At 34.4% G+C, this 26,700-nt stretch overlaps 2 protein-coding genes across 2 annotated transcripts in view; both read left to right on the forward strand.

The window, feature by feature from the left end:
• LOC118375072 (mucin-2-like) overlaps nucleotides 1-13,664 on the forward strand; it is a 59,604-nt gene extending 45,940 nt beyond the window's left edge. Inside the window, exon 16 of the mRNA XM_052515964.1 lies at nucleotides 12,616-13,664. Coding sequence (XP_052371924.1) covers nucleotides 12,616-12,714 — 99 coding nt within the window. The 3' untranslated portion in view covers nucleotides 12,715-13,664. The remainder of the gene's footprint in view (nucleotides 1-12,615) is intronic.
• A 4,659-nt stretch (nucleotides 13,665-18,323) lies between these two features.
• On the forward strand, nucleotides 18,324-25,415 carry LOC118378411 (ras-related protein Rab-9B-like). Its single transcript, XM_035765388.2, has 3 exons — nucleotides 18,324-18,496; nucleotides 23,691-24,023; nucleotides 24,566-25,415. Exons 2-3 carry the CDS (start codon nucleotides 23,874-23,876, stop codon nucleotides 25,025-25,027), a joined length of 612 nt encoding a protein of 203 aa, XP_035621281.1. The 5' UTR covers nucleotides 18,324-18,496; nucleotides 23,691-23,873; the 3' UTR covers nucleotides 25,028-25,415.
• The last annotated feature ends 1,285 nt before the right edge of the window (nucleotides 25,416-26,700 follow it).

Raw genomic sequence — 26,700 nt, forward strand, 5'->3', positions numbered from 1 at the left:
AACCATGTTATACTCTGGTTATAACCATGTTATACTCTGGTTATAATCATGTTATACTCTGGTTATAACCATGTTATACTCTGGTTATAATCATGTTATACTCTGGTTATAATCATGTTATACTCTGGTTATAATCATGTTATACTCTGGTTATAACCATGTTATACTCTGGTTATAAACATGTTAAATGGTATACTCTGGTTATAATCATGTTATACTCTGGTTATAAACATGTTATACTCTGGTTATAATCATGTTATACTCTAGTTATAATCATGTTATACTCTGGTTATAATCATGTTATACTCTGGTTATAATCATGTTATACTCTGGTTATAAACATGTTATATGGTATACTCTGGTTATAATCATGTTATACTCTGGTTATAAACATGTTATATGGTATACTCTGGTTATAACCATGTTATACTCTGGTTATAATCATGTTATACTCTGGTTATAATCATGTTATACTCTGGTTATAATCATGTTATATGGTATACTCTGGTTATAACCATGTTATACTCTGGTTATAAACATGTTATACTCTGGTTATAACCATGTTATACTCTGGTTATAATCATGTTATACTCTGGTTATAAACATGTTATATGGTATACTCTGGTTATAACCATGTTATACTCTGGTTATAACCATGTTATACTCTGGTTATAAACATGTTATACTCTGGTTATAACCATGTTATACTCTGGTTATAATCATGTTATACTCTGGTTATAACCATGTTATACTCTGGTTATAACCATGTTATACTCTGGTTATAAACATGTTAAATGGTATACTCTGGTTATAATCATGTTATACTCTGGTTATAAACATGTTATACTCTGGTTATAATCATGTTATACTCTGGTTATAAACATGTTATACTCTGGTTATAATCATGTTATACTCTAGTTATAATCATGTTATACTCTGGTTATAATCATGTTATACTCTGGTTATAATCATGTTATACTCTGGTTATAATCATGTTATACTCTGGTTATAACCATGTTATACTCTGGTTATAATCATGTTATACTCTGGTTATAATCATGTTATACTCTGGTTATAAACATGTTATATGGTATACTCTGGTTATAATCATGTTATACTCTGGTTATAATCATGTTATACTCTGGTTATAACCATGTTATACTCTGGTTATAATCATGTTATACTCTGGTTATAATCATGTTATACTCTGGTTATAACCATGTTATACTCTGGTTATAAACATGTTATATGGTATACTCTGGTTATAACCATGTTATACTCTGGTTATAATCATGTTATACTCTGGTTATAACCATGTTATACTCTGGTTATAATCATGTTATACTCTGGTTATACTCATGTTATACTCTGGTTATAATCATGTTATACTCTGGTTATAATCATGTTATACTCTGGTTATAATCATGTTATACTCTGGTTATAAACATGTTATACTCTGGTTATACTCATGTTATACTCTGGTTATAATCATGTTATACTCTGGTTATCAACATGTTATACTCTGGTTATCAACATGTTATACTCTGGTTATAATCATGTTATACTCTGGTTATAATCATGTTATACTCTGGTTATAAACATGTTATACTCTGGTTATACTCATGTTATACTCTGGTTATAATCATGTTATACTCTGGTTATCAACATGTTATACTCTGGTTATAATCATGTTATACTCTGGTTATAATCATGTTATACTCTGGTTATAATCATGTTATACTCTGGTTATAAACATGTTATATGGTATACTCTGGTTATACTCATGTTATACTCTGGTTATAATCATGTTATACTCTGGTTATAATCATGTTATACTCTGGTAATAAACATGTTATACTCTGGTTATAATCATGTTATACTCTGGTTATAAACATGTTATACTCTGGTTATAATCATGTTATACTCTGGTAATAAACATGTTATACTCTGGTTATAATCATGTTATACTCTGGTTATAAACATGTTATACTCTGGTTATAATCATGTTATACTCTGGTTATAATCATGTTATACTCTGGTTATAAACATGTTATACTCTGGTTATAATCATGTTATACTCTGGTTATAATCATGTTATACTCTAGTTATAAACATGTTATACTCTGGTTATAATCATGTTATACTCTGGTTATAATCATGTTATACTCTAGTTATAATCATGTTATACTCTGGTTATAATCATGTTATACTCTGGTTATAATCATGTTATACTCTGGTTATAAACATGTTATATGGTATACTCTGGTTATAATCATGTTATACTCTGGTTATAAACATGTTATATGGTATACTCTGGTTATAACCATGTTATACTCTGGTTATAATCATGTTATACTCTGGTTATAATCATGTTATACTCTGGTTATAACCATGTTATACTCTGGTTATAACCATGTTATACTCTGGTTATAATCATGTTATACTCTGGTTATAATCATGTTATACTCTGGTTATAATCATGTTATACTCTGGTTATAAACATGTTATATGGTATACTCTGGTTATAATCATGTTATATGGTATACTCTGGTTATAACCATGTTATACTCTGGTTATAATCATGTTATACTCTGGTTATAACCATGTTATACTCTGGTTATAATCATGTTATACTCTGGTTATAATCATGTTATACTCTGGTTATAACCATGTTATACTCTGGTTATAATAATGTTATACTCTGGTTATAATCATGTTATACTCTGGTTATAATCATGTTATACTCTGGTTATAACCATGTTATACTCTGGTTATAATCATGTTATACTCTGGTTATAATCATGTTATACTCTGGTTATAAACATGTTATATGGTATACTCTGGTTATAACCATGTTATACTCTGGTTATAACCATGTTATACTCTGGTTATAATCATGTTATACTCTGGTTATAACCATGTTATACTCTGGTTATAAACATGTTATATGGTATACTCTGGTTATAAACATGTTATACTCTGGTTATAAACATGTTATACTCTGGTTATAATCATGTTATACTCTAGTTATAATCATGTTATACTCTGGTTATAATCATGTTATACTCTGGTTATAATCATGTTATACTCTGGTTATAAACATGTTATATGGTATACTCTGGTTATAAACATGTTATACTCTGGTTATAAACATGTTATATGGTATACTCTGGTTATAACCATGTTATACTCTGGTTATAACCATGTTATACTCTGGTTATAATCATGTTATACTCTGGTTATAATCATGTTATACTCTGGTTATAATCATGTTATACTCTGGTTATAACCATGTTATACTCTGGTTATAAACATGTTAAATGGTATACTCTGGTTATAATCATGTTATACTCTGGTTATAAACATGTTATACTCTGGTTATAATCATGTTATACTCTAGTTATAATCATGTTATACTCTGGTTATAATCATGTTATACTCTGGTTATAATCATGTTATACTCTGGTTATAAACATGTTATATGGTATACTCTGGTTATAATCATGTTATACTCTGGTTATAAACATGTTATATGGTATACTCTGGTTATAACCATGTTATACTCTGGTTATAATCATGTTATACTCTAGTTATAATCATGTTATACTCTGGTTATAATCATGTTATACTCTGGTTATAATCATGTTATACTCTGGTTATAAACATGTTATATGGTATACTCTGGTTATAATCATGTTATACTCTGGTTATAAACATGTTATATGGTATACTCTGGTTATAACCATGTTATACTCTGGTTATAATCATGTTATACTCTGGTTATAACCATGTTATACTCTGGTTATAACCATGTTATACTCTGGTTATAATCATGTTATACTCTGGTTATAATCATGTTATACTCTGGTTATAATCATGTTATACTCTAGTTATAATCATGTTATACTCTGGTTATAATCATGTTATACTCTGGTTATAAACATGTTATATGGTATACTCTGGTTATAATCATGTTATACTCTGGTTATAAACATGTTATATGGTATACTCTGGTTATAACCATGTTATACTCTGGTTATAATCATGTTATACTCTGGTTATAACCATGTTATACTCTGGTTATAATCATGTTATACTCTGGTTATAATCATGTTATACTCTGGTTATAACCATGTTATACTCTGGTTATAATAATGTTATACTCTGGTTATAATCATGTTATACTCTGGTTATAATCATGTTATACTCTGGTTATAACCATGTTATACTCTGGTTATAATCATGTTATACTCTGGTTATAATCATGTTATACTCTGGTTATAATCATGTTATACTCTGGTTATAAACATGTTATATGGTATACTCTGGTTATAACCATGTTATACTCTGGTTATAACCATGTTATACTCTGGTTATAATCATGTTATACTCTGGTTATAACCATGTTATACTCTGGTTATAATCATGTTATACTCTGGTTATAATCATGTTATACTCTGGTTATAATCATGTTATACTCTGGTTATAATCATGTTATACTCTGGTTATAATCATGTTATACTCTGGTTATAAACATGTTAAATGGTATACTCTGGTTATAATCATGTTATACTCTGGTTATAAACATGTTATACTCTGGTTATAATCATGTTATACTCTAGTTATAATCATGTTATACTCTGGTTATAATCATGTTATACTCTGGTTATAATCATGTTATACTCTGGTTATAAACATGTTATATGGTATACTCTGGTTATAATCATGTTATACTCTGGTTATAAACATGTTATATGGTATACTCTGGTTATAACCATGTTATACTCTGGTTATAATCATGTTATACTCTGGTTATAATCATGTTATACTCTGGTTATAATCATGTTATACTCTGGTTATAAACATGTTATATGGTATACTCTGGTTATAACCATGTTATACTCTGGTTATAAACATGTTATACTCTGGTTATAACCATGTTATACTCTGGTTATAATCATGTTATACTCTGGTTATAAACATGTTATATGGTATACTCTGGTTATAACCATGTTATACTCTGGTTATAACCATGTTATACTCTGGTTATAAACATGTTATACTCTGGTTATAACCATGTTATACTCTGGTTATAATCATGTTATACTCTGGTTATAACCATGTTATACTCTGGTTATAATCATGTTATACTCTGGTTATAATCATGTTATACTCTGGTTATAACCATGTTATACTCTGGTTATAACCATGTTATACTCTGGTTATAATCATGTTATACTCTGGTTATAACCATGTTATACTCTGGTTATAATCATGTTATACTCTGGTTATAACCATGTTATACTCTGGTTATAATCATGTTATACTCTGGTTATAACCATGTTATACTCTGGTTATAATAATGTTATACTCTGGTTATAATCATGTTATACTCTGGTTATAATCATGTTATACTCTGGTTATAACCATGTTATACTCTGGTTATAAACATGTTATATGGTATACTCTGGTTATAACCATGTTATACTCTGGTTATAACCATGTTATACTCTGGTTATAATCATGTTATACTCTGGTTATAACCATGTTATACTCTGGTTATAATCATGTTATACTCTGGTTATAATCATGTTATACTCTGGTTATAATCATGTTATACTCTGGTTATAACCATGTTATACTCTGGTTATAAACATGTTAAATGGTATACTCTGGTTATAATCATGTTATACTCTGGTTATAAACATGTTATACTCTGGTTATAATCATGTTATACTCTAGTTATAATCATGTTATACTCTGGTTATAATCATGTTATACTCTGGTTATAATCATGTTATACTCTGGTTATAAACATGTTATATGGTATACTCTGGTTATAAACATGTTATATGGTATACTCTGGTTATAACCATGTTATACTCTGGTTATAATCATGTTATACTCTAGTTATAATCATGTTATACTCTGGTTATAATCATGTTATACTCTGGTTATAATCATGTTATACTCTGGTTATAAACATGTTATATGGTATACTCTGGTTATAATCATGTTATACTCTGGTTATAAACATGTTATATGGTATACTCTGGTTATAACCATGTTATACTCTGGTTATAATCATGTTATACTCTGGTTATAACCATGTTATACTCTGGTTATAACCATGTTATACTCTGGTTATAATCATGTTATACTCTGGTTATAATCATGTTATACTCTGGTTATAATCATGTTATACTCTAGTTATAATCATGTTATACTCTGGTTATAATCATGTTATACTCTGGTTATAAACATGTTATATGGTATACTCTGGTTATAATCATGTTATACTCTGGTTATAAACATGTTATATGGTATACTCTGGTTATAACCATGTTATACTCTGGTTATAATCATGTTATACTCTGGTTATAACCATGTTATACTCTGGTTATAATCATGTTATACTCTGGTTATAATCATGTTATACTCTGGTTATAACCATGTTATACTCTGGTTATAATAATGTTATACTCTGGTTATAATCATGTTATACTCTGGTTATAATCATGTTATACTCTGGTTATAACCATGTTATACTCTGGTTATAATCATGTTATACTCTGGTTATAATCATGTTATACTCTGGTTATAATCATGTTATACTCTGGTTATAAACATGTTATATGGTATACTCTGGTTATAACCATGTTATACTCTGGTTATAACCATGTTATACTCTGGTTATAATCATGTTATACTCTGGTTATAACCATGTTATACTCTGGTTATAATCATGTTATACTCTGGTTATAATCATGTTATACTCTGGTTATAATCATGTTATACTCTGGTTATAATCATGTTATACTCTGGTTATAACCATGTTATACTCTGGTTATAAACATGTTAAATGGTATACTCTGGTTATAATCATGTTATACTCTGGTTATAAACATGTTATACTCTGGTTATAATCATGTTATACTCTAGTTATAATCATGTTATACTCTGGTTATAATCATGTTATACTCTGGTTATAATCATGTTATACTCTGGTTATAAACATGTTATATGGTATACTCTGGTTATAATCATGTTATACTCTGGTTATAAACATGTTATATGGTATACTCTGGTTATAACCATGTTATACTCTGGTTATAATCATGTTATACTCTGGTTATAATCATGTTATACTCTGGTTATAATCATGTTATACTCTGGTTATAAACATGTTATATGGTATACTCTGGTTATAACCATGTTATACTCTGGTTATAAACATGTTATACTCTGGTTATAACCATGTTATACTCTGGTTATAATCATGTTATACTCTGGTTATAAACATGTTATATGGTATACTCTGGTTATAACCATGTTATACTCTGGTTATAACCATGTTATACTCTGGTTATAAACATGTTATACTCTGGTTATAACCATGTTATACTCTGGTTATAATCATGTTATACTCTGGTTATAACCATGTTATACTCTGGTTATAACCATGTTATACTCTGGTTATAAACATGTTAAATGGTATACTCTGGTTATAATCATGTTATACTCTGGTTATAAACATGTTATACTCTGGTTATAATCATGTTATACTCTGGTTATAAACATGTTATACTCTGGTTATAATCATGTTATACTCTAGTTATAATCATGTTATACTCTGGTTATAATCATGTTATACTCTGGTTATAATCATGTTATACTCTGGTTATAATCATGTTATACTCTGGTTATAACCATGTTATACTCTGGTTATAATCATGTTATACTCTGGTTATAATCATGTTATACTCTGGTTATAAACATGTTATATGGTATACTCTGGTTATAATCATGTTATACTCTGGTTATAATCATGTTATACTCTGGTTATAACCATGTTATACTCTGGTTATAATCATGTTATACTCTGGTTATAATCATGTTATACTCTGGTTATAACCATGTTATACTCTGGTTATAAACATGTTATATGGTATACTCTGGTTATAACCATGTTATACTCTGGTTATAATCATGTTATACTCTGGTTATAACCATGTTATACTCTGGTTATAATCATGTTATACTCTGGTTATACTCATGTTATACTCTGGTTATAATCATGTTATACTCTGGTTATAATCATGTTATACTCTGGTTATAAACATGTTATACTCTGGTTATACTCATGTTATACTCTGGTTATAATCATGTTATACTCTGGTTATCAACATGTTATACTCTGGTTATCAACATGTTATACTCTGGTTATAATCATGTTATACTCTGGTTATAATCATGTTATACTCTGGTTATAAACATGTTATACTCTGGTTATACTCATGTTATACTCTGGTTATAATCATGTTATACTCTGGTTATCAACATGTTATACTCTGGTTATAATCATGTTATACTCTGGTTATAATCATGTTATACTCTGGTTATAATCATGTTATACTCTGGTTATAAACATGTTATATGGTATACTCTGGTTATACTCATGTTATACTCTGGTTATAATCATGTTATACTCTGGTTATAATCATGTTATACTCTGGTAATAAACATGTTATACTCTGGTTATAATCATGTTATACTCTGGTTATAAACATGTTATACTCTGGTTATAATCATGTTATACTCTGGTAATAAACATGTTATACTCTGGTTATAATCATGTTATACTCTGGTTATAAACATGTTATACTCTGGTTATAATCATGTTATACTCTGGTTATAATCATGTTATACTCTGGTTATAAACATGTTATACTCTGGTTATAATCATGTTATACTCTGGTTATAATCATGTTATACTCTAGTTATAAACATGTTATACTCTGGTTATAATCATGTTATACTCTGGTTATAATCATGTTATACTCTAGTTATAATCATGTTATACTCTGGTTATAATCATGTTATACTCTGGTTATAATCATGTTATACTCTGGTTATAAACATGTTATATGGTATACTCTGGTTATAATCATGTTATACTCTGGTTATAAACATGTTATATGGTATACTCTGGTTATAACCATGTTATACTCTGGTTATAATCATGTTATACTCTGGTTATAATCATGTTATACTCTGGTTATAACCATGTTATACTCTGGTTATAATCATGTTATACTCTGGTTATAATCATGTTATACTCTGGTTATAATCATGTTATACTCTAGTTATAATCATGTTATACTCTGGTTATAATCATGTTATACTCTGGTTATAAACATGTTATATGGTATACTCTGGTTATAATCATGTTATATGGTATACTCTGGTTATAACCATGTTATACTCTGGTTATAATCATGTTATACTCTGGTTATAACCATGTTATACTCTGGTTATAATCATGTTATACTCTGGTTATAATCATGTTATACTCTGGTTATAACCATGTTATACTCTGGTTATAATAATGTTATACTCTGGTTATAATCATGTTATACTCTGGTTATAATCATGTTATACTCTGGTTATAACCATGTTATACTCTGGTTATAATCATGTTATACTCTGGTTATAATCATGTTATACTCTGGTTATAAACATGTTATATGGTATACTCTGGTTATAACCATGTTATACTCTGGTTATAACCATGTTATACTCTGGTTATAATCATGTTATACTCTGGTTATAACCATGTTATACTCTGGTTATAATCATGTTATACTCTGGTTATAATCATGTTATACTCTGGTTATAATCATGTTATACTCTGGTTATAATCATGTTATACTCTGGTTATAACCATGTTATACTCTGGTTATAAACATGTTAAATGGTATACTCTGGTTATAATCATGTTATACTCTGGTTATAAACATGTTATACTCTGGTTATAATCATGTTATACTCTAGTTATAATCATGTTATACTCTGGTTATAATCATGTTATACTCTGGTTATAATCATGTTATACTCTGGTTATAAACATGTTATATGGTATACTCTGGTTATAATCATGTTATACTCTGGTTATAAACATGTTATATGGTATACTCTGGTTATAACCATGTTATACTCTGGTTATAATCATGTTATACTCTGGTTATAATCATGTTATACTCTGGTTATAATCATGTTATACTCTGGTTATAAACATGTTATATGGTATACTCTGGTTATAACCATGTTATACTCTGGTTATAAACATGTTATACTCTGGTTATAACCATGTTATACTCTGGTTATAATCATGTTATACTCTGGTTATAAACATGTTATATGGTATACTCTGGTTATAACCATGTTATACTCTGGTTATAACCATGTTATACTCTGGTTATAAACATGTTATACTCTGGTTATAACCATGTTATACTCTGGTTATAATCATGTTATACTCTGGTTATAACCATGTTATACTCTGGTTATAACCATGTTATACTCTGGTTATAAACATGTTAAATGGTATACTCTGGTTATAATCATGTTATACTCTGGTTATAAACATGTTATACTCTGGTTATAATCATGTTATACTCTGGTTATAAACATGTTATACTCTGGTTATAATCATGTTATACTCTAGTTATAATCATGTTATACTCTGGTTATAATCATGTTATACTCTGGTTATAATCATGTTATACTCTGGTTATAATCATGTTATACTCTGGTTATAATCATGTTATACTCTGGTTATAACCATGTTATACTCTGGTTATAATCATGTTATACTCTGGTTATAATCATGTTATACTCTGGTTATAAACATGTTATATGGTATACTCTGGTTATAACCATGTTATACTCTGGTTATAATCATGTTATACTCTGGTTATAACCATGTTATACTCTGGTTATAATCATGTTATACTCTGGTTATAATCATGTTATACTCTGGTTATAACCATGTTATACTCTGGTTATAATAATGTTATACTCTGGTTATAATCATGTTATACTCTGGTTATAATCATGTTATACTCTGGTTATAACCATGTTATACTCTGGTTATAATCATGTTATACTCTGGTTATAATCATGTTATACTCTGGTTATAATCATGTTATACTCTGGTTATAAACATGTTATATGGTATACTCTGGTTATAACCATGTTATACTCTGGTTATAACCATGTTATACTCTGGTTATAATCATGTTATACTCTGGTTATAACCATGTTATACTCTGGTTATAATCATGTTATACTCTGGTTATAATCATGTTATACTCTGGTTATAATCATGTTATACTCTGGTTATAATCATGTTATACTCTGGTTATAACCATGTTATACTCTGGTTATAAACATGTTAAATGGTATACTCTGGTTATAATCATGTTATACTCTGGTTATAAACATGTTATACTCTGGTTATAATCATGTTATACTCTAGTTATAATCATGTTATACTCTGGTTATAATCATGTTATACTCTGGTTATAATCATGTTATACTCTGGTTATAAACATGTTATATGGTATACTCTGGTTATAATCATGTTATACTCTGGTTATAAACATGTTATATGGTATACTCTGGTTATAACCATGTTATACTCTGGTTATAATCATGTTATACTCTGGTTATAATCATGTTATACTCTGGTTATAATCATGTTATACTCTGGTTATAAACATGTTATATGGTATACTCTGGTTATAACCATGTTATACTCTGGTTATAAACATGTTATACTCTGGTTATAACCATGTTATACTCTGGTTATAATCATGTTATACTCTGGTTATAAACATGTTATATGGTATACTCTGGTTATAACCATGTTATACTCTGGTTATAACCATGTTATACTCTGGTTATAAACATGTTATACTCTGGTTATAACCATGTTATACTCTGGTTATAATCATGTTATACTCTGGTTATAACCATGTTATACTCTGGTTATAACCATGTTATACTCTGGTTATAAACATGTTAAATGGTATACTCTGGTTATAATCATGTTATACTCTGGTTATAAACATGTTATACTCTGGTTATAATCATGTTATACTCTGGTTATAAACATGTTATACTCTGGTTATAAACATGTTATACTCTGGTTATAATCATGTTATACTCTAGTTATAATCATGTTATACTCTGGTTATAATCATGTTATACTCTGGTTATAATCATGTTATACTCTGGTTATAAACATGTTATATGGTATACTCTGGTTATAATCATGTTATACTCTGGTTATAAACATGTTATATGGTATACTCTGGTTATAACCATGTTATACTCTGGTTATAATCATGTTATACTCTGGTTATAATCATGTTATACTCTGGTTATAAACATGTTATATGGTATACTCTGGTTATAACCATGTTATACTCTGGTTATAATCATGTTATACTCTGGTTATAATTATGTTATACTCTGGTTATAACCATGTTATACTCTGGTTATAAACATGTTAAATGGTATACTCTGGTTATAATCATGTTATACTCTGGTTATAAACATGTTATACTCTGGTTATAAACATGTTATACTCTGGTTACAAACATGTGATTGGCTGTACACTTTGAGCCTGTATCAGCTGTGGTGGCTGCGGTAGTGGTAAAAGTGGTTGTTGTGTTACTAGCAGGTATAATTATTGAAGACTAGAAGTAAGCTGAAGCCTTCATATAGTCTTCGCTGTGCTATATTAACAATATGCTGTTGTCATTGCAGTGTGGTGTTTGCAGTAAGCCAATGGGGGACTTTCTGTTCAACATGTTCCTGCACAAAGGGACAGTCCACTGTGAGAGCTGCTATACCAACGTCTTGTAGGATGCTTCCTTTCCTTGTCTCCTCGTCTCTTTTCCTTCATGGCCACTGAGAGGTGACAAGACTGGATGGTTGATATAACTGCTCTTTCCCATCAAGACCTGTCGTCTGCTGACAGACACAGGGACACTGCACCTTGAGTTTGACACGAATTTCCATGTGTGAGATTTTGTTTTCATACCTTTGTATGGATCTGAATTTCATGAGGTTAACACTGGAATTCTATGGCAGTTACTCTATGGTTTAAAGAGAATAATATGATCAAATTACTGATATTGTCTTCCGTCCATTTGAATGACCACTTTTTTTGGTCTTTTTTTCTCCTTAAAGGCCCAGTGCAGTCAAAAAACGTGATTTCCTATGTTTTACATATACTGTATTTCCATGCTATGAGGTCGGAATAATACTACGAAATTGGGAAAATTATGATAATTCTCTTTGTGTGTGTTGGAAAAATGATGATTAAATGACTGAACAAATCATTTTAAATGGAACTGTATAACTAAGTAAAACTTATACTCTGTTTTATTATATCTGATTAACAATATGAGTTCATAAGAAGGGATTGTGAGACACAGACAAGGAGTAATTAAAGTTTATGAACACCATTCCAACTAGGAAGAAAGGAATGGGTTGTGGATTAAGTAAACAGATAAGGTAGTTAACCTATGGTTGAACCGATGAAACTGAGCTCTGGGGTTTTTAGATAACCTAGGAATGTCTTTTCTGTTAATTAGAACTGTCAGTTCAGTGGGGATCGATAATGTTGAGGGGTCAAAAGTTACCTGGGAGTGTGTTAATAAGTTAGAATGAACTTTTCACCTCACTTTGTCCCTGTCGAGAGGAGGGGTTTCTGTTAAGCAATGAAATGACGTCATGTTTTGTATATAAACTGTTGATCGTGGTGAAGTGGCAGCGCGCTCCGAATAAATTCTGTTACCTATTATTGAAAAGACTGGTCTCTGTCTATTTTATGCAAACAAGAATCTTACAAATTCTCATAAAATAGATTAAGGGTTTTCAATGGATGAAAACACATTGGCATCATTAATTTACAGTAACAGTGTGTAAGCTCTGTTTGAAGAAAAAAAAATGCCAGAATTGTCTGCTTGTTTTAGTGGGAGGAGTTTTGGCCAGATTGGCGGTATCACCAGGTGGTATACGAATAACAACTCATTTCCATGAAACATATCCTTCCCATTAGGCTCGTCCAGTTAGAACTCTCACTCAGGCCTACCAAAATTGTTTTTTTGAGAAATTGCTCTTTGCTTAGAAGCTATTTTTGTTTCTTTTTGACAATTTTAGCGAGGTAATTAATTACCCAGAAATGGTTTGATATTGAGATAAAAAAACGGCTGCATTGGCCCTTTAATGTCGCAACTTTGTGAATTTATTGTGAAATATGAAGGAACTGTATGTAAAAGTCTCTAGATATTATTATGTAATGACACGATTTAACTGGGAACTGGCTATGTAGATTAGCAGTTGGGTACATTTCCTAATTTCGGGCTTGACTATGCAAAGTAAATAATTATATTTTTTTCAAATTTTAATTTTTAATTGTCTGATGCCTTTTCCTCACAATAAACAATCAAAACAGATTCACATAAACATGATAATTATAGAGTATAGCATATTTGTGTACATGATTGAGTGTTGAAAATATTGTCGAAAAGAGCAGTTATGGCGACAGGTTTGAGACCTGTAGAACAATATCAAATATATTGCGCAAAGTTTTTCATTGCAGAGGGGGGTAAAAAAAATCTACTGATCTACTGTTACTTGGAGATACATTAGGACCTTGGGTGCCACAGATGTGGCTACTAAACACCTCAAGTGGATGGCTTAAACACTATACTGTATTCTTCTTCTTCTCCAGTTCAGTAACAGTTGATCTTCTCTAGTTCAGTAACAGCTGATTTTCTCTAGTTCAGTAGCAGTTGATTTTCTCCAGTTCAGTAACCGTTTATCTTCTCTAGTTCAGTAACAGTTGATCTTCTCTAGTTCAGTAGCAGTTGATCTTCTCTAGTTCAGTAACAGTTCATTAACATTGTGGTAGATTCTCCAAGCATTACTGGTCCAGAACTCACTGGTTTAGGGGTGCAAGTCTCTTGACATGTCCAAATACAGTTGAAGTCGAAAGTTTAGGTTGGAGTCAATAAAACTCATTTTTCAATGACTCCACACATTTCTTGTTAAGCCCTAACAAGTTAACAAACTATAGTTTTGGCAAGTCGGTTAGGACATCTACTTTGTGCATGACATAAATAATTTTTCCAACAATTGTTTACAGACAGATTGTTTCACTTGTATTTCACTGTATCACAATTCCAGTGGGTCAGAAGTTTACATACACTACGTTGACTGTGCATTTAAACAGTTTGGAAAATTCCAGAAAATGATGCCATGGCTTTAGAAGCTTCTGATAGGCTAATTGACATAATTTGAGTTAATTGGAGGTGTACCTGTGGATGTATTTCAAGGCCTACCTTCAAACTCAGTGCCTCTTTGCTTGACATCACAGGAAAAGCAAAAGAAATCAGCCGAGACCCCAGAAGAAAAATTGGTTCATCCTTGGGAGCAATTTCAAAATTCCTGAAGGTACCATGTTCAGCTGTACAAACAATAGTACGCAAGTATAAACACCATGGGACCACGCAGCCGTCATACCGCTCAGGAAGGAGATGCATTCTGTCTCCTAGAGATCAATGTACTTTGGTGAGAAAAGTGCAAATCAATCCCTGAACAACAGCAAAGGACCTTGTGAAGATGCTGGAGGAAACGGGTACAAAAGTATCTATATCCACAGTAAAACAAGTCCTATATTGACATGACCTGAAAGGCCGCTCAGCAAGGAAGAAGCCACTGCTCCAAAACCGCCATAAAAAAGCCAGACTACGGTTTGCAACTGCACATAGGGACTGAGGAAACAAAAATAGAATTGTTTGGCCATAATGACCATCGATATGTTTGGAGGAAAAAGTGGGAGGCCTGCAAGCCGACGAACACTATCCCAACCTTGAAGCACAGGGGTGGCAGCATCATGTTGTGTGGGTGCTTTGCTGCAGGAGGGACCGGTGCACTTCACAAAATAGATGGCATCATGAGGCAGGGAAATTTGGTGGATATATTGAAGCAACATCTCAAGACATCAGTCAGTAAGTTAAAGCTTGGTCGCAAGTGGGTCTTCCATATGGACAATGACCCCAAGCATACTTCCAAAGTTAATGCTACCGACTACCAGTTGAGTTTATGTAAACGTTTGACCCACTGGGAATGTGATGAAATAAATAAAAGCTGAAATAAATCATTATCTCTACTATTATTCTGACATTTCACATTTACATTTACATTTAAGTCATTTAGCAGACGCTCTTATCCAGAGCGACTTACAACATTCTTAAAATAAAGTAGTGATCCTAACTGACAGGGAATTTTATTAGGATTAAATGTCAAGATTGGTGAAAAACTGAGTTGAAATGTATTTGGCTAAGGTGTATGTAAACTTCCGACTTCAACTGTACATGTCTTTCCTTCCTTGTCCTCTTCCTGTCAAAAAATACTGTCAATAAGGGACTTTCTCAGTTACTTCTGGCTCTCATCCTGTATGTGGTTCCTCAGCAGTGCAGGGTTCGACTAGTTACGCCTGTCCTCCTTTGGCCCTCCTCATAGCCAACTCCTGGATGTGATGCCAGAGCAGTGCAGGGTCTGACTCGTTAGGTCTGATTGGAGACTCCAATCCTTCAGCCTGATCTAGACTCTGCCTGTAGTCCTGTGGCCACATCTGGACCAAGCTGGAAAAACACATAAATAAATCAGGCTAATAAGCACAGCAGTTTATTTGAAATGTTAGGAGAAAAACAAACATGTGTGTATTTGAAGACTCAAAGGAGGAATATCTCTCACTGCAAACAGTACACTGTCATACAGTACTATTCGGGTCAAGACTACAATTATTTACAAAAACATAAAGCGCTTTATTTCAGAGGCTGGTGGGGTCTACCTGTCATTGGTGTGTCGGTCCTGACGGTCTCCAAATCCTGGACTGGGTAGAGGACATCCCCTATGAGAATTATAGGCCAGCTTAGGCTGGGGGGACGGGCTCTTCTCTGGTGCTTTCCTATAGGCCCGTTCAGCTTCCAGTCTGTTATTCTCCTGGTCACAGACATAGCACTCAAAGCCCGTTGAGGTAATTGGGTTTGCTCATGTCGTTCACGCCCCACTCCCTGCTCTCCAGAGCCTCCATCAGGCCAACGTTGGTAACTTGGCTCGGCTTCTTAAACTAAATACTTAGCGTACTCTTCATCGTTCTCATCCAGCGGCTTGGGGAACTTGGCTACGTCCTGAGGTGATGGGAAGTCATTGATAAGGATGACAGTGCGGTGGATGGGCATCCAATCGGCTACTGATGAGGAGCTGCGGTAGACTGGTACACAGCCCTGGTGGAGAGGGAACCATAGCTTCTCTGTCATGTAGTCCTGGAGGAAATCAAATCAAATTTAATCCAACTTTATTTAAAGTGAATTTAAAATTAATTCTTTACAACAATGAAATGAAAGAGACGAAAACGATGAAATGAAATATGCTATGAAAGTAAGCAGGAAGTGACTACCCCCTCACCCTTGTAGTTTTTTACGTTTTTGAAAACTTTATTGAATGGAGCTTCAATGCTCAAATTCGCAGTGCAATAGTCTTCATCCGGTAGCAGTAAATTCATCCACAAACAAATAACATTTTATATACACCTACTTTTTGTGTTGAGCATCCAGAAACAGTTTCACATTTATTTTGGCATTGTCTACATGTAAAACAATTATGGAAAGATATTCATAGTTTTATAATTGTTAATATTCTTGATGACTTTTTTGTATTTTCATGGGAGAATGTGCTGCTCGGTCTCCTTAACCATAGTAAAGATAAAGAAAAACAATTTTACCTTGTAAATCTAATTGTGTTAATGGCAAAATGTCATATTCATGAATGTAAATTTACTAATAAAAAACCACTCTGTGTTTTCTATGAGGAATTTGAGCAGTACATTAAGACCATTATACATCCTTCTAATAAGAAAGCTGTGTGCATCGTTTAAACATGTGTGCATCGTTTAAGGCCTTTGTATAAACTGTCATTTGTTGCACCCCCTAGCATATGTTATCATTGTCTGTTTGTATACTTCTATGCATACTGATTTTTCTCCAATAATAATAAATTTAAAAAACTGACTTGCCTAGTTAAATAAAGGTAAAAAAAAAAAAAAATTGCTGCATTACTACCATCTACAGATCTGGAGTGGAATCACACACTGACTGTGCAATTTGACATTATTTTCTTCAACGATAAAAAGTTAATTTTTTGCAGTTAAAAAAATAGAGAATATATACAGTCAACGCAGGACTATTTGAACATGTTGAAATATCCAGGCTCACAGAGCATGGACCAAATTTGACAGCAAAATAAATAGATAGACCAGGGAGGGCGATCTCGCGGGCTTTAGGACCAAGCGTCGCGACTGGATTTAGGGGTGTATTCATTACGCCAATTCTGTTTCAAAACTTTCTTAAACGGAAGCAAATGGAATGGAACGGGGCGCGACCTACATTGAATTTGTCCAATATAAAATCTCGGGTTTGTTGCAAAAAGAAACTGTTTGCAACCGTTTGGACTAATTATTACCCTGGACTGGAAAATACTGGGGACGCGCCTCAACAAGCAAGTGTTCACAATCCGTCAAAATCTCAGATGCAAAACTGGTCAAGCTACGATTTATAACACGGTACAGCATGAGGTAACGAAAACGATTTTTACGCCTTAAATTAATGCAGTCACGTGTAGTAATATTGAATATGGTGCGTGTTTGTTCAAACCGGTCTATTTATTCGTAGTTTAGTTTAATAATTCAGAACAATTGATGTCAACAACACAACCCATCCCGGTGGATAGCTAGCTAACGGTAACAGGCTAGCTGGCTACTGTTTGGCAGTTTGTTATCATCATCGCCATTTCATTTGCCAGCTATTCATCCCTATATCTAGCTAGATGTCATGTGTAATATCTAGCTGCATTTCCGAAATGGGAACCCTCAGATTTAATTCGCTACAATAACATTGCATCAGAACAACAATGTAACGGTAATAGGTACAGTAGTTGGTGAGCCTCTAATCAATTCGGTGATTCTCATGAAACCAGTTTTAGTCATGGCAGTGGCAAATTGAGTTAGTTTGTTGCAGATGCATCATGGTTTTCTATCTTTCTGAAGACTAAGATGCCTAGTTTATGACACAGTGTCGAATGTAAAATTATACATAATTTCAATTTCCCTATATTAAACAAACCAGACAGCACAATTTTCTTGTTTTCTTATTTGCGGATAGGCAAGGACACACTCCAACATAAATGATATATATATTTTTTAACATTAATATAAGTTTACATTAAACTATAATATTTATTATATAAAAACACTCATTACCATAACACTTTCAAGTTGCTGTAACCCATGATGCATCATCTAGACTAGAGGATCAGTCGTTAGGTGAGTTTATATACCTTCAGAATGAGGATGGTATTCTCAAACACCCTCTCTGCTAAATTTAAACTTGAAGAACCATTACCGTACCAACATGGAGGCATGAATGGGCTTTACTGATGTGGTCAATTGTTGATCCATAATGGAAGTCTCCTATTACTTGCAGATTGAGCTAAGGGCCCCTCTTGTTATTTTACTGCTGCTCTTTAATTATTTGTTACCTAAAAAATTAAAAATTTAAAAGTATTTTTCTTAAAACTGCACTGTTGTCTTGTAAGTAAGTAAGTAAGTAAGCATTTCACTGTAAGGTCTACACCTGTTTGTAATCGGCACATGTGACATACCATTTTATTTTATTACCAAACACACATTTCTCATTACTGTATCATTTTTAGGTGAGACTTTTAATTTCGGTAATAAAATAAACTCGTTCTAATGTATAATTAATGGGTGTGCTGTGCTGGTAGCTTTCATTATTTACTAGGACCTTTGCGTACAACTATTGTATGGATGATTTGTAAAACAGTTATTTGATTAGGTAGGTGGTAGTCAAGAAATATAGGTTTATAAACCCCATTTAATTTACTTACAATCTAGAGTTTGTTTTTCAGCAAAGAGAAACTTCCACTTAAAGGAGGTTATTCCCTATTATGGCACAGGAATCTGTTTTTAGCACTTACTTATACTGTTGTTTGATATCCCAAGACAGTTTTTGGTCCATATCTCACATATTTAGATACTTTAGGCATATCATGTTATGCCATCCTGTTCGATTTACAAATACATCTAAAGAACCACACACATCCATGTACTAATACAGCAATATTACCCGTAAAGACCTTGGAAATGTTACATTTAAGGAACTTTTTTTTAATGCTTAAGTCCATTTTAGATTTTTGAAGATGCATGTACGTAATTACAGTCCTTTATACTTAGGCCAAAATAAGGGGTATTTTAGTCAATTGCATTTTGATCAGTGATTTTAGTTTTATGCAAGTCATTTGGGATTAACAACGGACAGAGTTTGATGTATTGGGTTACTGAATCTCTAATAGAGCTCAGTACAGTTTTTCAAACTATAAAACCCTCATCTCTGAAACCTGCTTATCATTACCTTATTGCACTGATATTTAGGAAAATAAAATGTCTACTTTAGTTATTTTGGCTTAATCTGATAGTGTGCCTTTTGTTCTTTATACAAATGTGTACATTTACAAAAAAACATGTATACACAAGTAATTATGACAAAAACAAAATTCAGAAAATGTTTTGTTGCGGGAATGAGAAATTGCTAAATAAATGTTAATACGTTAAAATAAATCAGTGTCATGGCCTTTTTATTAGGTGAGGAATGTAAAAAAAAAATATATATATATATATTAGAATTGGATTTGTTTAGCTTTTTTGGACTTGGACGTAAACTATTGTGGTAATGAGAATTCATGAGTTGGTAATTGTGGTAAAATGCATAATATATGATCAATAAACATAAAAATAATTGTGAAATAGATGAATACAGATCCTAATATTAGTGACCCAAGAGGAATTGTAGTGGAAAATGTCTCTTTTTTTGTTGTCATGTTTGTTGAGAATCACCTAATTAAACACCTTTTTGACAGCAAGCTTGTGCAGTCAAGGAGCAGCGCAGGCTCAGTGTCGGCTGTACCTGACTCAGTCGTGTGCTTATCTTCCTGACTCATCGTTGTTGTTCTGGAAATCTCTGGTAGTGAAGAGAACATTCTGAGTTGTTGTGAGTTAGCTAACTATCTGTTCTTGGGATCTCTCATCCACATTCCAGATATGTGGCATAATAAGAAGCAGTTTACTAAAGCTGTATTGTAAATCAAGAACCATGTCACATTAATCCGTATTTCTCCCATGTGATTTTCAACCATACTGTACACATTGTTATCAACAACATGGGCGTCGTGATGTACAGCAGAGTAACTTTAGCTCATCGGTAGTACATTTTACGACTTGCCAATCTCCAGCTCAACCAATCCCTGGGTTTGTTAGAGGGGGAGTTTCTCTGGGTCATTCACCCCTATCAGGTGTCCCTAAGGACAACCACCCCGGTGATCTTACACATCTCTATACCCAGTACATCTCATACAGGAGGGGCATCACTTGCAAATAGCTCCAGATACAGTGGGTGTGAGAAGAGAGATTGTTGTTGTATCAGTATTGTTGTTACCATTTTTAAGGCTGCTGCTATTTTAGTTTGTTAATTTTAGTAACCACTCTCTCTTGTTCTGTCTCTAGCTCCTCTCCCTTTCCACTTCTCCTCCTGGTGAAAGACAGCCACTCCTCTCTTGTTCTGTCTCTAGCTCCTCTCTCTCTCCACTGCTCCTCCTGGTGAAAGACAGCCACTCCTCTCTTGTTCTGTCTCTAGCTCCTCTCTCTCTCCACTTCTCCTCCTGGTGAAAGACAGCCACTCCTCTCTTGTTCTGTCTCTAGCTCCTCTCTCTCTCCACTGCTCCTCCTGGTGAAAGACAGCCACTCCTCTCTTGTTCTGTCTCTAGCTCCTCTCTCTCTCCACTTCTCCTCCTGGTGAAAGACAGCCACTCCTCTCTTGTTCTGTCTCTAGCTCCTCTCTCTCTCCACTTCTCCTCCTGGTGAAAGACAGCCACTCCTCTCTTGTTCTGTCTCTAGCTCCTCTCTCTCTCCACTTCTCCTCCTGGTGAAAGACAGCCACTCCTCTCTTGTTCTGTCTCTGTCTTTCCACTTCTCCTCCTGGGAAAGACAGCCACTCCTCTCTTGTTCTGTCTCTAGCTCCTCTCTCTCTCCACTTCTCCTCCTGGTGAAAGACAGCCACTCCTCTCTTGTTCTGTCTTTCACCAGGAACAAGAGAGGAGAGCTAGAGACAGAACTGTCTTCACCAGGAGAGTGGAGAGAGGAGCTAGAGACAGAACAAGAGAGGAGTGGCTGTCTCTAGCTCCTCTCTCTCTCCACTGCTCCTCCTGGTGAAAGACAGCCACTCCTCTCTTGTTCTGTGTCTAGCTCCTCTCTCTCTCCACTTCTCCTCCTGGTGAAAGACAGCCACTCCTCTCTTGTTCTGTGTCTAGCTCCTCTCTCTCTCTCCACTTCTCCTCCCGGTGAAAGACAGCCACATGATGTTTTCTGTCTAGGCCTAAGTTCTGTTGCTCATTGTCAGGGTCTACCAGCATGTATCCATTTGGAAGACCCACTTGCGACCAAGCTTTAACTTCCTGACTGATGTCTTGAGATGTTGCTTCAATATATCCACCAAATTTCCCTTCCTCGTGATGCCATCTATTTTGTGAAGTGCACCAGTCCCTCCTGCAACAAAGCACCCACACAACATGATGCTGCCACCTCCGTGCTTCACGGTTGGGATGGTGTTCTTCGGCTTGCAAGCCTCCCCCTTTTTCCTCCAAACATAACGATGGTCGTTATGGCCAAACAGTTCTATTTTTGTTTCATCATACCACAAGACATTTCTCCAAAAGTACGATCTTTGTCCCCATGTGCAGTTGCAAACCGTAGTCTGGCTTTTTTATGGTGGGTTTGGAGCAGTGGCTTCTTCCTTGCTGAGCGGCCTTTCAGGTTATGTCGATATTGGACTCGTTTTACTGTGGATATAGATACTTTTGTACCTGTTTCCTCCAGCATCACAAGGTCCTTTGCTGTTGTTTTGTGATTGATTTGCACTTTTCATACCAAAGTATGTTCATCTCTAGGAGACAGAACGCGTCTCCTTCCTGAGCGATATGACGGCTGCGTGGTCCCATGGTGTTTTTTCTTGCGTACAATTGTTTGTACAGATGAACGTGGTACCTTCAGATGTTTGGAAATTGCTCCAAAGGATGAACCAGACTTGTGGAGGTCTATAATTTTTGGCTTTCTTGGCTGATTTCTTTAGATTTTCCCATGAGTTTGAAGGTAGGCCTTGAAATACAACCACAGGTACACCTCCAATTGACTCAAATGATGTCAATTAGCCTATCGGAAGCCTCTAAAGCCATGACATAATTTTCTGGAATTTTCCAAACTGTTTAAAGGCACAGTCAACTTAGTGTATGTAAACCTTTGACCTACTGGAATTGTGTGAACTAATCTGTCTGTAAACAGTTGTTGGAAAATTATTTGTGTCATGCACCAAGTAGATGTCCTATCCGACTTGCCAAAACTATAGTTTGTTAACAAGACATTTTTGGAGTGATTGAAAAATGTGTTTTAATGACTCAAACCTAAATGTATGTAAACTTGCGACTTCAACTGTATATTCCGGACTCTGACATTCTACTATTTATATTTTTCTAAATGATTTTCTTAACATTTTTGGGATTTGCATGTTTTATATTGTTAGGTATTACTGCACTGTTGGAGCTAGGAACAACCATTTTGCTACACTCGCGATAATCTGCCAAATATGTGTACGTGACCAATAACATTTGATAGTTAAAAAAAAATCTCTCTGCTCATCCTTCAGGTTGCATTGACCCTGATAGTACTACCCCAGTAGCCTAGCACGAGGTGAAGGCTGGGTCACAGTGGTCAGTAACCCAGCTAGAAGGCTTGGCTCCAGGCTAGCCAGCCTGCCAGCAGAGGGAGGGGGCCTTGCTACGGAACGGCCTGTCTGAGCTGCGGAGACTAGCAGCGGCGGGGGGTTGTGATGAGCGGGAAGAGCCTGCTGTTAAAGGTGATCCTGCTGGGGGACGGTGGTGTGGGGAAATCTTCCTTAATGAACCGCTACGTCACGGACCGCTTCGACGCCCAGTCCTTCCACACCATCGGGGTGGAGTTCCTCAACAGAGACCTGGAGGTCAGATTAGAGCCCTTTCTGAATTCATCTTTTCTTCATTCGTGGCATTATATCCCCTTGCCTTCTTCTCAAAATTTAAAATGAGGGGAGGGACCTTGGACCTTCTCCAATAAGATTGAGGAGGCGGCGAGGAGATAGAGCCAAGGTCTGTCTGAAATTGAATAATAATAACAATTATAATGTGTCTTGCATCTCAACAAACCAGAGCATCTGCACGTGAGTGCATAGATACATAAGTACATGCAATAATTACAGCAGACAACATGTGGATACAGTTCGTAATTCGGTTTGTAAATTCAAATTCCTGGGGAGGCAGGTTGAGCAGTAATTTGTTCTGTTCTCTCTATAGGCTAGTGCAGTGGATTACTTTTTGACAAAATGTGTTTTATAAAGCTATTGTTTTACTACTGTCATTGATTCTTGTCTACTGTTTTATATCTTGATGATGGCGGTGTATATTATGTACAAATCTAATTGTCTTTGGGGACAGTAAAGGTTTCCCTTCGGGACAATTCATGTTTTCATTCACTTCCTCCCTCCAGGTGGACGGGCGCCTGGTGACCCTTCAGATCTGGGACACGGCGGGTCAGGAGCGCTTCAAGTCCCTGAGGACGCCGTTCTACCGTGGCGCCGACTGCTGCCTCCTCACCTTCGCTGTAGACGACCTGCACAGCTTCCAGAACCTGGCCAGCTGGAAGAAAGAGTTCATGTTTTACTCTGACGTACGAGACCCAGAGAGGTTCCCCTTCGTTGTCCTGGGCAACAAGGTGGACAAGGAGGAGGGGAGGGAGGTGGGGGAGGACGAGGCTCGGGCCTGGTGCGAGGAGAACGGCTGTTGTCCCTACTTCGAGACCAGTGCTAAGGACGATACTAACGTGGGAGTGGCATTCGAGGCAGCGGTACGAGAGGTTCTGGCGGCGGAGGATCAGATCGACCACACGCTGTTGAGTAGCACTATCGATCTCCACGGCAACCGTAAAGTTCAGCGCTCTTCTTGCTGCTGATTGGTTGAAAGGACTGGTTTCTCTCTCCGTCCAGCCTGTAGCATCCTGAGGGCTAGAGAGCTGTTCTGCTCTCCACTGATCTCTATGGTTACTTACCTGATGCAGGTACAAGCTGCTGAGACTGATGATCGGCTGTCAATGCAGCTGATTTTAAAGAGTGTTGGGTTGTCGGTATCGACACATCTGATTTTTAAAGTTTATCAATGAGGTACAATGTAACAGGTACACTATGTTGTTCAACTCGGTCTGCTTTCAGCAGTATAGCACAAAACTGCTCTTTACATCCAGCCAGCTTCATGTACCTGCCCTGTGTAATGTTTTCAGCATATTTTGTTATTTTTTATTTAACTAGGCAAGTCAGTTATGAATAAATTATTATTTTCAATGACGGCCTAGGAACTGCCTGTTCAGGGGCAGAACGACAGATTTGTACCTTGTCAGCTCGGGGATTTGAATTGACATCCTTCCGGTTACGAGTCCAAACTCTAACCAAAAGGCTACCCTAGCCCTCTTACAGAACAGTAATTTTAATCTGATAATATTCATGTGTCCTTTCTGTTCTCCTCTCCAAGAGCACAGGCTGCTTGTGGCACAGCAACATTCTCATTAATTTCTTTATCTGTCTGTCTGCTAAGTCTTCTAAGGTCTCATAGGTACTTTGACCAGAACACAATTCTATCACACTGTCAGGTCTCATGACAGTGGTTGACTGACTGACCAGAGGAATATCATTTAATATAATACATATAGACATGGTGTGTTGACTGACTGACCAGAGGAATATCATTTAATATAATACATATAGACATGGTGTGTTGACTGACCAGAGGAATATCATTTAATATAATACATATAGACATGGTGTGTTGACTGACTGACCAGAGGAATATCATTTAATATAATACATATAGACATGGTGTGTTGACTGACCAGAGGAATATCATTTAATATAATACATATAGACATGGTGTGTTGACTGACCAGAGGAATATCATTTAATATAATACATATAGACATGGTGTGTTGACTGACCAGAGGAATATCATTTAATATAATACATATAGACATGGTGTGTTGACTGACCAGAGGAATATCATTTAATATAATACATATAGACATGGTGTGTTGACTGACCAGAGGAATATCATTTAATATAATACATATAGACATGGTGTGTTGACTGACTGACCAGAGGAATATCATTTAATATAATACATATAGACATGGTGTGTTGACTGACTGACCAGAGGAATATCATTTAATATAATACATATAGACATGGTGTGTTGACTGACCAGAGGAATATCATTTAATATAATACATATAGACATGGTGTGTTGACTGACTGACCAGAGGAATATAATTTAATATAATACATATAGACATGGTGTGTTGACTGACTGACCAGAGGAATATCATTTAATATAATACATATAGACATGGTGTGTTGACTGACCAGAGGAATATCATTTAATATAATACATATAGACATGGTGTGTTGACTGACTGACCAGAGGAATATCATTTAATATAATACATATAGACATGGTGTGTTGACTGACCAGAGGAATATAATTTAATATAATACATATAGACATGTTGTGTTGACTGACCAGAGGAATATCATTTAATATAATACATAAAGACATGGTGTGTTGACTGACCAGTGGAAT

This window comes from Oncorhynchus keta, chromosome 4 (genome assembly GCF_023373465.1).
Source record: "Oncorhynchus keta strain PuntledgeMale-10-30-2019 chromosome 4, Oket_V2, whole genome shotgun sequence".
Taxonomy (NCBI): domain Eukaryota; kingdom Metazoa; phylum Chordata; class Actinopteri; order Salmoniformes; family Salmonidae; genus Oncorhynchus; species Oncorhynchus keta.

Excerpts from the sequence above, each read along its gene's own strand:
- LOC118378411 (XM_035765388.2), top strand. The coding sequence starts at position 23,874 with ATGAGCGGGAAGAGCCTGCTGTTAAAGGTGATCCTGCTGGGGGACGGT. Across the intron at positions 24,024-24,565 it reads TCCTCAACAGAGACCTGGAG|GTGGACGGGCGCCTGGTGAC; the intron begins GTCAGATTAGAG and ends TCCTCCCTCCAG.